The sequence below is a fragment of the Pongo abelii genome, chromosome 8, assembly GCF_028885655.2.
Source record: "Pongo abelii isolate AG06213 chromosome 8, NHGRI_mPonAbe1-v2.0_pri, whole genome shotgun sequence".
Lineage (NCBI taxonomy): Eukaryota > Metazoa > Chordata > Mammalia > Primates > Hominidae > Pongo > Pongo abelii.
Window position 1 is genome coordinate 6244889 of NC_071993.2, and position 12043 is coordinate 6256931.

Below are 12043 nucleotides of genomic sequence, written 5' to 3' on the forward strand. Positions count from 1 at the left end.
GGCAACATGACAATACTCGTCTCTACAAAAACATTTAGAAAAATTATCTGGGCGTGGTGGCGCACGCCTGTAATCCCAGCTACTTGGGAGGCTGAAGCGGGAGGATGGGTTGAGCCTGGGGAGGTCGAGGCTGCAGTGAGCTATGATCGCACCACTGCACTCCGGCCTGGGCGACTGAGTGAGATCCTGTCTCAAAACACACACACACACACACACACACACACACACACACACACACCCCAAAACAACAAACAAAAAAAAAAAAAGAGAAAAAGAAAAAATTACACAATTTCAGTTTGTTCAATTTGAGTCAGCTGGTGATTCGAGCGTGTCCCCTGTGCCCGTAGGACATAAAAGTAAAAATGGGATGGAATTCCCTCAGGTCCCGTCCTTCGGGAAGGATGGCTCGGAACAGCCCGAAAGAGCAAAGGGAGTTGGTTTCTTCCTGGACCAATCTTCCCCTGTCCCGTGGAGTCCACAAGGCAGGCGGCAGCTTCAAGGCCGGCAAGTTCCGCGTCTGGGGGGCTGCGGGCCGCCCCTCCGGGACCAGGGGGATCTGGGCGGGACAGGGCGGCCCGGCCCACGCCCCGGCTTCCCCCAGCAGCCCGAGGGCGCCCCGAGCTCACGGCTGGCGCCGCCCCGCGCTTCCTGCCTCGCCGCGGATCCTCCTCCGCGCGGTGACGCGCCAGGCTTTGACCAAATATGTCCCTTTCCCCTCCCTCGCCCGCCCCGCCGCCCGCAGGCGCCCCGAGCCGCGGGGCTGCCGCTTGGACGTCGTCCTGCTTGGGTGTCGCGGGCCGGCCCCGCGGGGAGCGCCCCCGGCGCGATGCCCTTCAGGAAAGGTAGGAGTCCCGGTGACGCTGCCCACGGCCCCAGCGCGCGCGGGGACCTGAGCGGCCGCCTGTGGGTACCCGAGCCTCGGGTCCTCGCCAGGCGCGGAAGCACTGTGCACCCGGGCTGCGGCGGTGCAGCCCCGCGCCGAGCGAGTCGCGCTCCGCCTTGTCCCCTCCGCCCTGCGCTGCGCCCCGGACCCGCGTGTCCCTCCATATCCGCACTGTCTCCTCCGGTCCTGCGTGTCCCCTCCGGCCCTGCGCGTCCCCCTCCGGCCTCGCGTCTCCTCTCCGGCCCCGCGTCTCCTCTGCAGCCCCACATTGTGCCTCCAGATCCGCGCTACCTCCTCCAGACTCGCGCTACCTCCTCCAGACCCGCGCTACCTCCTCCAGACCCGCGCGTCCCCTCTGGCGACTCCGCGGCCGCCACCACGTGCCCGAGCCGGGGGCGGCACTTGCAGCGAATTCCTGCTTCCTGCTGCGCTCCAGCCCCGGGCCGCAGATAGACCAGGGCCCCCGACCCGGAGAGACCCGGAGGGCGGCTGGGCCCGGGTCCTGAGGGCGGGATTGGTGGGCTTGGGAGCACGGAGAGGGGCAGCGCGGCGCGGGAGGTAGGCAGCCCTGGCCTGAGTCCCACCTCTGCCCCTCCCGCCTTCTGACCCCCGGGCAGTCATTTCAGCCCCCAGCCTCAGTTGCCTACTGGGCAAAACCGACAGATGGATAGGGACGGCCGCGTGAGGGTGGGAGCCGTCCCCAGAAAAGCAAACTCAGGCCCGCTGATGAGCGCGGCCCGGCCCCTCCTGCAGGGGCTGCCCTCCGCCTTCTCCGCCCTGCGTGCCAGAAAGGCCCGGCTACCTGGTGTTCCCTACCCGCACCGGGGGGGGTCCCAGCGCACTGGACCCCGGTTTACAGGCCGGGTGGTTGGAGGCCCAGCACTGCCCAGAGCCCTGGGCCACTCTCAGCTCAAAGACCCGGGAGAGAAGTGGGAGCCGCAGAAGTGTGGGGAGGGGGCCTCGATTTGACTTTCAAATCAGAGTTGTGTGACTCCTGCGCCGTCTGTTTGGGTTGGGAGGGGTTGAGCTCTGGTGATGATTGTCACTCAACACCCGAGACTCCCCCACTGCGACCTGGGCACACTAAGGACGTTGAGGACTGGGGGTGTGGCGGGGGAGGGGGGGAGCCTGGCCTCCCCTGGCACTGGGCCTGTGCTGTACTGTCTCTCCCTCCCCGCACCCACCCCTCTGCCTCTCTTCTCTCATAACTCAGAGGCATGGCCAGCGTGATGCTACGGTTGCCTGGAGGCTGTACCGGACTTGTTTTTCAAACAGAGGGTGCCTAGGTATCAGCGTGGGCTCCTGGCGGTGAAGGGGGTGGCTGCTGACTCTCCTGTCCCGTTGGGGTAGGGAGATGGGGGAGGGTGGCCAGAAGGAAGGTGACAGCCAGCAAGCAGGGGCTCTGCCACTCCTCTGTCAGCTGGACACGTTTAGTCTCACAGCCACTGTCCTCGGTGTCTCCATTAATCCAGGTATGATGCAGCCACCTTGACTCTCTGGGTTCTCTGGAGGCTCTCAGAGTGTCCCTCCCTCCCTACTCATTAACTGCAGGGGACAATCATTTATCTCTGACTTCATCACTTCTGCCCACTTTTGTCGATGTGGGCTCTGGTTGGGAAACTCCTAAAAGAGACAGACTTCTTTTTACTTGTGAGGGCGCTCAGTAGAGAGCCTTATGCGGCAAAGTATTAAATAGCCAAGCTACTAATGTATTGTTTGCATGTGAAGATTTTGCTTTATGACAGCGTATTTTAGTGCATTATTAGATCACACAGGACAAAACATTAGCAAACTGCCAACCAAGGTAAGCTTTGGTTTTTTGGTTATTGTTATCATTGTTTAATCTGAAGAGACCTTGCTGCATGAAGAGGAAGATGTTATCCTTGCATTTGGCAGACGCTACTTCCTGGAGGTCCCAGGGTGTAAGAAACAGTGTTGCTTGGCATAAGTGCTGTCTGCGTTTCCCGGTCACCCTGGTGTGAGCCAGGGCACAGGCTCTTGGAGGCTTTATCTAGGCAGAGCTTCCCCAGTTGCAGGTGGGACCTCTCACTTAGAAGTAAGCACAGCAAGTGGGAACTGCAGGGAGCCAGGCCGTGGCTGGGTTTGGTGCTGAGCCGTGGTCTGAAGCTGCCTGGAGGGGACAAGGTCCTCCTGTGAGGGACAGCACGGCACCTCAACCCTGCACTGACGGAGGTGCAGGAGATGCCAGTGCAGCTACTCTTCTATATTTTTTTGACCTTTGAGCCATCTGAATGTGTTAACTATTCAGAAAAGTAATTTAAAAATTGGGAAATGAAAAGACTTTGCCACCCTGCTCCCAAAACCAAGAGAAGCCATCTGGAGAAGGCGTCTGTCCTCTGCGGGCTGGAAGCTGAGCAGGGACAGCTGTGGATTCTCTCCCCAGGCTGCGCTTCTGCCTCTTGACAAGCTTCAGACTTTGGGATCAGCTCTGTCAGGGGCCTGGTGGGTACCAGGCAAGTCAAGGAGTTTAATGATGGGGAGATTTGGGTAGGAGATAGGAAAACCATAAGGGATAGTGCAGAGCCCTGGGCATTAGCACCTCGAGGTTTAAAATGTCAAGTGGCAGAGCCAAAACTAGGGACAGCCTGACAGGGACTGTGGCCTCTGTTGGAGAGGGCAGGTAGTGTGTAGCCTGCAGAGAGGAAGCTGGGAGAATCCTCGCCTAGACCTTACTCCTTCCTCCCTCTGATCTCACAGCTTTGGCAGCCAGAGGGCCGGGGAGCCTGATGGAGTGGTCCATACAGGGGAGCCTGACGGGGTGGTCCATACAGGGGAGGCTGCTGGGACACAGAGCTGGGTGGATTTCCCTTTTGGAGGAGAGAGGGTCTTCAGGGTACAACAGAGAAGCAGCCAAAGATCTTAGGTGCTGGTCCTGTCCCTCACTTATGGAAGGAACTAGTGGACAACTACTGAATGTAGTTACGGGAAAGGTGAGTGGTTGTCTACCACGTTATTCATTCATTCTCTAGATTGGGCACTTGCTATGCACCAGCACACGCTAGGTACCAGCTGAACAGCAAGACATGGCGTCTCCTCCCTGGAGCCCACCTCCTGTGCTCTCCAGCAAGTGCCAGGGAGGGGAGTCAGAAGTCCCAATGCAGAGCAGTTCTCAGTAGGAGGCCCCACCTGAGGAGGCTGAACTCCGCATTGAGGGGGTGTGACACTGGTTGACCTCCTGGACTGTCACACAGGCTGTGGTTAGGTTGGTGCTATGGTGCTGGCTAGAATGGAGCCAGAGGGACTTAGACTTCATATTCCACCTGTCCAACATGGACCGCAGTGGTGTGGCACGTGGCAGGCAGGAACCGTATCAGGTGGGTGGTGGCTGCATCTGGGCCATGTCCCCTGTGCTCAGCATGAGGCTGGAGCAGCAGCTGACAGTGGCAGTCCTGGTCCAGGTGGGGGAAGGATGGTGTGAGCATTGCGTTCAGGGCTCACAGCTCTTCCTGTGGGTCTCCAGGGTGACGGTGGTTAGAGTGGGAGGAAGGTCTGTGTCTTTGGCCAATCTGTCTAGAAGAAGGTGAAGTTAGTATCTTGATGTGAAACATAAAAGAAATTCATGAGAAGAAAAGGAGGCAGGAAGCACTTCAGCTGGACACGGAGAGGAAAGTCAGGCATATCATGCCTAACTTTGGGAACCACAATGGAGGGACGCTGGGGCAGTTCTTCCTCTGCAAGAACTTCTCTCCTTAGAAATCGAATAGATGGGCCAGCGTGGCGGCTCATGCCTGTAATCCCAGCACTTTGGGAGGCCGAGGTGGGAGGATCACTTAAGGCCAGGAATTTGAGACTAGCCTAGACAACATAGCGAGACCCTCTCTCTACCAAAAAAATTAAAAATCAGCTGGGGGTGGTGGCGTGAACTTGTAGTCCCAGCTACTCTGGAGACTGAGGTGGGAGGATTGCTTCAGCCCAGGAGTTCAAGGCTGCGGTGAGCTACGATCACACCACTGCACTCCAGCCTGAGTGACAGAGCAAGACCCTGTCTCTCTAAAGAGAAATAAATAAATAAATAAGATAGATGGTGTAGACGGTGACTCATCTCAGGTGATGGAGGTGTGGCTCTGCTAAGAGACTGTGGTCTTGAATAAATTGTTGAGGTCCTTTTCAAGTCTAGAATCCTATAAAAATGTCTTCAGACAGCAGTGTTCCAAGGATTTTTGCACATTCCGCCTTCAAAGGGACAAGGGAATAGCAGGTGAAAGTTCTAATAATAAATAACAATAAGGCCGGGTGCAGTGGCTCACGCCTGTAATCCCAGCACTTGGGAGGCCGAGGCGGGTGGATCACCTGAGGTCAGGAGTTCAAGACCAGGCTGGCCGACATGGTGAAACCCTGTCTCTACTAAAAATCCAAAAATTAGCCAGGGGTGGGGGCGGGCGCCTGTAATTCCAGCTACTTGGGGAGTTGAGGCAGGAGAATCACTTGAACCCAGGAGGCGGAGGTTGCAGTGAGCCGAGATCGTGCCACTGCACTCCAGCCTGGGCGACAGAGTGAGACTCTCTCTCAAAAAAAAAAAAAAAAAAAAAGATACAAAATGCACTGGGTGGGATGTGACGGCAATGTGGCTGCGATATCTGTCACCCCAGTGATCGCCAGTGTTGATTTGGCTGATCTGGCTGGCTAGGTGGGTGTCCCCTTCTTCCCTCACCACTCCACGTGTGTCCCTCCCGAAGCTGTGCACTCGGTCCAAGAGGACGACCATCCCCAATAGAGGAGGACTCGTCTTCAGTCAAGGGTACACGAGTGGCTGCACTCCCCTGCTAGAACCTCCAAAGAAGCTCTCAACATGCACTGTGTGACCTTACTATAATATCCTCCAGTTCCATCCCAAGGATTTCACTCTTTTTTATGGCCGAGTAGTATTCCATGTTGTATATGTACATTTTCTGTATCCATTCATCGGTTGTTAGACACCTAGGTTGATTCCATGTCTTGGCCGTTGTGAATAGCGCTGCAATAAACATGGGGTGTGGATGTCTCTTCACGCCTTTTAAGTTCATGCCTTTTCTGTCACCTTTTGCATTGATTCTATGCACATAGCAGCTCTTGCAGGCGTATCTTGTCCCATAACCAGACCGGAACACTCATTTGTTCTCAGAATGCTTTCTGCATGGTAACTTGGAGAGCTATTTGAGTTACAGTCTATACCTCATGCTTATATTGGACCTGGTGGTAGCCAGTGTTTCATAAATTCTTCTACTTGGTTAATCTGTCATTTTCTTTTGGAATGAGTAGTTGCAGAGCCACATTAAGATCCTTATAGGCCAGGCGCGGTGGCTCGTGCCTGTAACCCAGCACATTGGGAGGCTGAGTGAGGTCAGAGGATCACTTCAGGCCAGGCGTTCGAGACCAGCCTGACCAACATGGCAAAACCTTGTCTCTACTAAAAATACAAAAATTAACTGGGCGTGGTGGTGGGCGCCTGTAATTCCAGCTACTCAGGAGACTGAGGCACGAGAATCACTTGAACCTAGGAGGCGGAGGTTGTGGTGAACTGAGATCGTGGCCACTGCACTCCAGCCTGGGCGACAGAGCAAGACTGTCTCAATAATAATAATAATAATAAATCCTTGTAAACCCTAAATGCTGAAAGATGATGGCATCCCCCCATGTGTAATTTAAAATAAAGACAATACCCAGGCAGGGCGCGGTGGCTCACGCCTGTAATCTCAGCACTTTGGGAGGCCGAGGTGGGCGGATCAAGAGGTCAGGAGATCGAGACCATCCTGGCTAACATGGTGAAACCCCATCTCTACTAAAAAAAAAATACAAAAATTAGCCGGGCGTGGTGGCGGGTGCCTGTAGTCCCAGCTACTCGGGAGGCTGAGGCAGGAGAATGGCGTGAACCTGGGAGGCGGAGTTCGCAGTGAGCTGAGATCACGCCACTGCACTCCAGCCTGGGCGACAGAGCGAGACTCCGTCACACACACACACACACACACACACAAAAAGACAATACTCAGCCATAAATGTAGGGAAGATGAACACATTCCTGAATTTCACTATGGTCATCATTTGGTTCTTTTTTGGAAATACCAGATATCAAGTTCTAAATACCACTGCCACCCAGGGCGGCAAGCATGGGCACTGTCTGAACACTGGTTAGTCCAGCCCCAGACCCCAAAATACCAAGTGCTCCTAAGTCCTCAGGACTGTAGATCTCCCAAATTCCCAAGTACGCATTGCATTTCTCTGCCCCCTGTGAGTCTGTCCTTTAATTTCCCAGGTCACCGGGAGTTCCCAGGGTGGGGCCTGCATCTTCATCTTGGTCCAAGCACCCAGCACTGACACGGTGGTTTTCCTACTGCCTCAGCATCTGCTGTGAACGCCTCTCGGGCTGGAAGCCCAATCACACTGTGTCCTCCTGTCCTTCCCAGTATTTGTACGTAGATGAAACTGGATAAAATGAACACGAGGAAAGGAGCCACAAAGTCACAGAAGCATGGGAAGGGTGGGGAGGACCCAGGCAATGGGGGACGGGGGTAGGGAGGACATTCCCCAGAGAGGACGGGGTCTGAGGCCAGAGCCTTCCACCACCTCCTGGCCCCTCAACATCATGGCTTTCTGAGCATCTGCACATGGAGACCATTCGCTTTGCTCATTCTGCAGGACTGCGGTCATGTCTGCATATCCTTTGCTGCAGGGGACAGTTCTGGAAGCTGCTTAGGCAGGAAGGCACAGGTGGTAGGAATCATGCTGCAGGCTGCGTGAAGTATGGGCGCTTCATGGAAGCCACTGAAGAGCACTTGGCCTCAGTTTACCCATCTGTCAAAGAAGGGGGTGAGCTAAGATTCTCTCCAGTTGGAGATCTATGCTTCCTAATCGCTCGGATGCTTGTCACACCGAGTCTCCAGCCCCCCAGCCTTCCTGGCTAAGTCGGCTGCAGGAAGCAAAAGGAATTCCGCCTGCACCTTTGTCCTCCAAAGACTTTGTCCTGGGCACATGGCCTGGTATCTCCCTGCACCTCCAGGTCAGAAGCTGGCCACATTTTCAGGCAAGTGGCAAATGAAGAGGCCATGACCTTGAATTCTCCAGGCAACGTGCTCCTTCGGCTTTGACTCTAGGACTGAAATTTATGTCCAAAAAATGTCAGTGTTGGAATCTAAGCTCTTGAATGCACGTTCTAGGTTCTCTCCTATTAAGGCAGCTTGGGGCCGGGTGCGGTGGCTCTCACCTGTAATCTCAGCATTTTGGGAGGCTGAGGCGGGTGGATCACTTGACATCAGGAGTTTGAGACCAGCCTGACCAACATGGTGAAACCCCATCTCTACTAAAAGTATGAAAAATTAGCTGGGTATGGTGGCGGGCACCTGTAATTTCAGCTACTCAGGAGGCTGAGGCAGGAGAATCGCTTGAATCTGGGGGGCGGAGATTGCAGTGAGCCAAGACTGTGCCACTGTACTCTGGCCTAACTCCGTCTCAAAACAATAACAACAACAAAAAGCAAAAATTGCCTATCATTCATGACTGCAGAGGAAGAGTTCCAAGATTTCCAGCTGGGTGGTTGAGATGGTGGATCAGGACAGCAGGGAGACGGACACAGGAAGGGAGCCCCAGTCTGTGGAACACCGTCCCACTTACCCTCGCTCCCCGCAGGCAGTGTGTATGAGTCTTGGTGGTATCTTGTGTGCGGGTCTGAGCTAGGGGGCCTGGCCCCAGGAACGTCCAAGGTTCTGGTTGGGGCAGCTACAAGGTGTCTGAAGAGCAGAGGGGTTTGGTCGTCCTGGCACTTCCGCAAGCAGCCTTTCCAGCTGTAGCTCCGGAAAGTGCTCTGACATGACAGTTCAAAAACACACTGCCCCCTGGCCTGGGCTTCAACACTCACTTGTCAGAAAGTGAGGTCCTACATGCCCCAGTCCTCAGCCAGAGAAGCAAGAAGCAGATTTCCCAGCGGCTGTGGCCCCTTGCATTGGTGAGGACACTGGGGTGCTACCTCTGTTTGAGGGGTGACTGACAACTGTGCTTTCTTAGGGTGGAGTTGGTCTGGTGTCGTGACTGTCTGCTTGAGATACTGACCCCTGGCAATCAGATTCTGGAAGTCCTCTCCTGAGGCTGCTGAAGTCATCCCAGAGGCTTGTCCAGCCACAGGAGTGGAGAAAGATCCAATCAGGCAGGCGGGGGCAAACGGGAAGTCGGAAGGGTACCCTCCCCCCTCCCTGAGAAGTGTGGACTTTCAAAAGGAAGTGAGAAAGAGGAAGGTCTTGCCTAGGCATGGGGTAGACCTGTTTGATGCAGGCAGACTTCAGGGAAAGCTGGTCCTCAGTGCCATGGTGCTGTGACTGTCGGGCAGCAGGCACTGGCTCACAGCCGTGGTGGGGACGCCTTGTTTCTCGGAAGGACAGAACCGCCCTCCCACAGCTCTTGTTCCTGGCTTCACATTAGAATTAACTGGGGAGCTAAAAAAAAATAAAAAAAAACCCTGATGCCCCAGAAATTCTGATTTGATAGTTTCTGCCTTGATGCCTAGACAAAAAATGTCCTGAAACAATACTTAACCTCAGACAATACTGTACATGCTGATGTTTTCTAGTCTGTTCCATTTCATTAAGAAAGATTCTGGTCTTATTCCAGTAAATTGATTTCAAGGCCACTAATGGGTGGTGACCCACACTTTTGAGATGCCTGTTCCGGGCATCAGCTCCCACTGCAGAGGCTGGGGAGCCGGACAGCTCCCTTCCCAGGCTCTGCAGTGGGAACGGATGCCTGGAACAGTTCCTGCAGCCAGGCTCCAGTGTGATTCAGGTCCTGCAGCAAGTTCTAGGTGGTCCAAGTGAGGCAGAAGCCTTGCTGGAGGCTTTACTCCTCCACACTGCTGTGGAGCCTCTGACCCTCCATGGAGGCTTCCCAAGCCAGGCAGCAGGGGAGGACGCGTCTGGTAGGAGGGTGGAAAGCATCACGATAACTAGCCACCTGCAAGGGCCAAATCTCTCTGGGACGTTTGCACAAGGAACATTCCGAACCCACGAATAGAGGAGGGCTGCGGATCTGGTAGCTGACGAAATTCAGTAGAAAAGCAAGAAATGTATGGCCAGGTGCAGTGGCACACACCTGCAGGCCCAGCTACTCAGGAGGCTGAGGTGGGAGGATCGCTTGAGCCCAGGACAGCGAGACCAGCCTGGGCAACATAGTGAGATCCTGTCTGTACAAATAAAAAATTAAAAAATTAGCTAGGTGTGGAGGCATGTGCCCGTAGTGCCAGCTACTTGGGAGGCTGAGGTGGGAGGATTGCCTGAGCCTGGGAAGTTGAGGCTGCAGTGAGCCTTGATCGTACCGCTGCACTCCAGCCCGGGCAACAGAATGAGACCTTGTCTTTAAAAAAAGAAAGAAGAGGCTGGGCACGGTGGCTCACACCTGTAATCCCAGCACTTTGGGAGGCTGAGGTGGGCAGATCACCTGAGCTCAGGAGTTCGAGACCATCTTGATCAACATGGTGAAACCCTATCTCTACTAAAAATACAAAAAATTAGCTGGGCGTGGTGGTGGGTGCCTGTAATCCCAGCCACTCGGGAGGCTAAGGCAGGAGAATTGCTTGAACTGGAAGGCGTTGAGCCGAGATCATGCCACTGCACTCTCAGAAAAAAAAAAAAAAAAAAGAAAGAAGAACGGAGAAAAGCAAGAAATGTAATTGAAAGGCTGATGGGCTGCCCTGTCCTGTGGGTGCCTACCCTCATCCGTGATGCAACTGAAGTCACTTCCGTAAGCTCTTCAGTCCTTTCAGCAGTGCCCAGCAGGCCAGGGGCGGCTGTAAGTGCAGAGGCTGCGGCAGTGAACAAAACAGACAAACCTCGGCCATGGAGCTTACATGTGAATGGGGTAAGCCTGTGTGGCTTTGTCCTTGGGAGATGCTTTGAGTGGCTGGTAGGAGGTCATGGTGACCTCCCTGGGCTGGTGAGCAGGTGAACGCTGCATGTGTCAATGGATGTGAATGCCAAGAAGAAAATAACTCAGGAAAGAGGAGGGGGAGGGGCTGGGCAAGGTGGCTCATGCCTCTAATCCCAGCATTTTGGGAGGCCGAGGCAGGCGGATCACTTGGGGTCAGGAGTTCGAGACCAGCCTGTACAACATGGTGAAACCCTGTCTCTACTGAAAATACAAAAATTAGCTGGGTGTGGAGGCAGGTGCCTGTAATCCCAGCTACTCAGGAGGCTGAGGCAGGAGAATTGCTTGAACCTGGGAGGTGAGGTTGCAGTGAGCCGAGATAGCGCCACTGCACGCCAGCCTGGGAGACAGAGCGAGACTCCATCTAAAAAAAAAAAAGAGGGGGGAGAGGGAGTCAGGGACCGGGAGGGAGGAGTGTGGTTGCACACAGGATGGTCACTCCAGGGGACATTTGGACCAAGACTGAGGGGAGTGAGACAGCCTGAGGGGAGTGAGGCAGCGGACAGTGCCATTAGCTCAGGAGCATGTCCAAATGGGGAAGTGTGAGGCAAAGGTCCTGTGGCCAGAGCGGCTGAGTGCAGGAGGAACCTGTGGGCCAGCACCGCTTCTGCAGGGTGAGAGGGTGGAAGCCAGGTGGACGCAGGCTTAGGAAGGGAGTGGCGGCTCAGCACGTCCTCATCTCCCATGGTAGGGCCTTGTTTGGCCTCTCACCTGGAGACAGGATGGCCTGGGAGGGTTTTGGTGGAGGTGTGGGCTGAATTAATATATTTATTTATTTTTTTTTGAGACAGGGTCCCACTCTGTTGCCCAGGCTGGAGTGCTGTGGTGCGTTCTCGGCTCACTGCAACCTCTGCCTCTCGAGTTCAAGCGATCCTCCTGCCTCAGCCTCCTGGGCAGCTGGGATTACAGGTGCATGCTACCGCGCCCAGCTAATTTTTTTTGTATTTTTAGTAAAGACGGAATTTCACCATGTTGGTCAGGCTGGTCTTGAACTCCTGAGTTCAAGTGATTTGCCCGCCTCGGCCTTCCAAAGTGCTGGGATTATAGGCGCGAGCCACCGTGCCTGGTGGGCTGAATTAACGTGGTACCATAAAACGTCTCTGCCACGGGTGGCTGCTCTCCTGAGAGCAGATTGTGGGGTGGCGGGGGAGGCAGGGACACCAGGTGGGAGTCTCTGGGCCTGTTGCAGGTGGCTAGGATCAGGGTGGTGTTGGGGGTGGCTGGATTCTGAATATATTTAGGAGGCAGAGGCGGCGG

At 54.9% G+C, this 12043-nt stretch overlaps 1 protein-coding gene across 4 annotated transcripts in view; it reads left to right on the plus strand.

The window, feature by feature from the left end:
• Nucleotides 1-737: 737 nt before the first annotated feature.
• The window catches only part of PFKFB3 (6-phosphofructo-2-kinase/fructose-2,6-biphosphatase 3), a 177447-nt gene continuing 166141 nt past the window's right edge, over nt 738-12043 (plus strand). For 3 of the 4 annotated variants that reach the window (XM_054521570.1, XM_024253055.2, XM_024253054.2), the window contains exon 1: nt 738-842. In XM_054521570.1, the coding sequence (XP_054377545.1) occupies nt 827-842 (16 nt within the window). In that variant the 5' untranslated portion in view covers nt 738-826. 4 annotated transcript variants of the gene reach the window in all.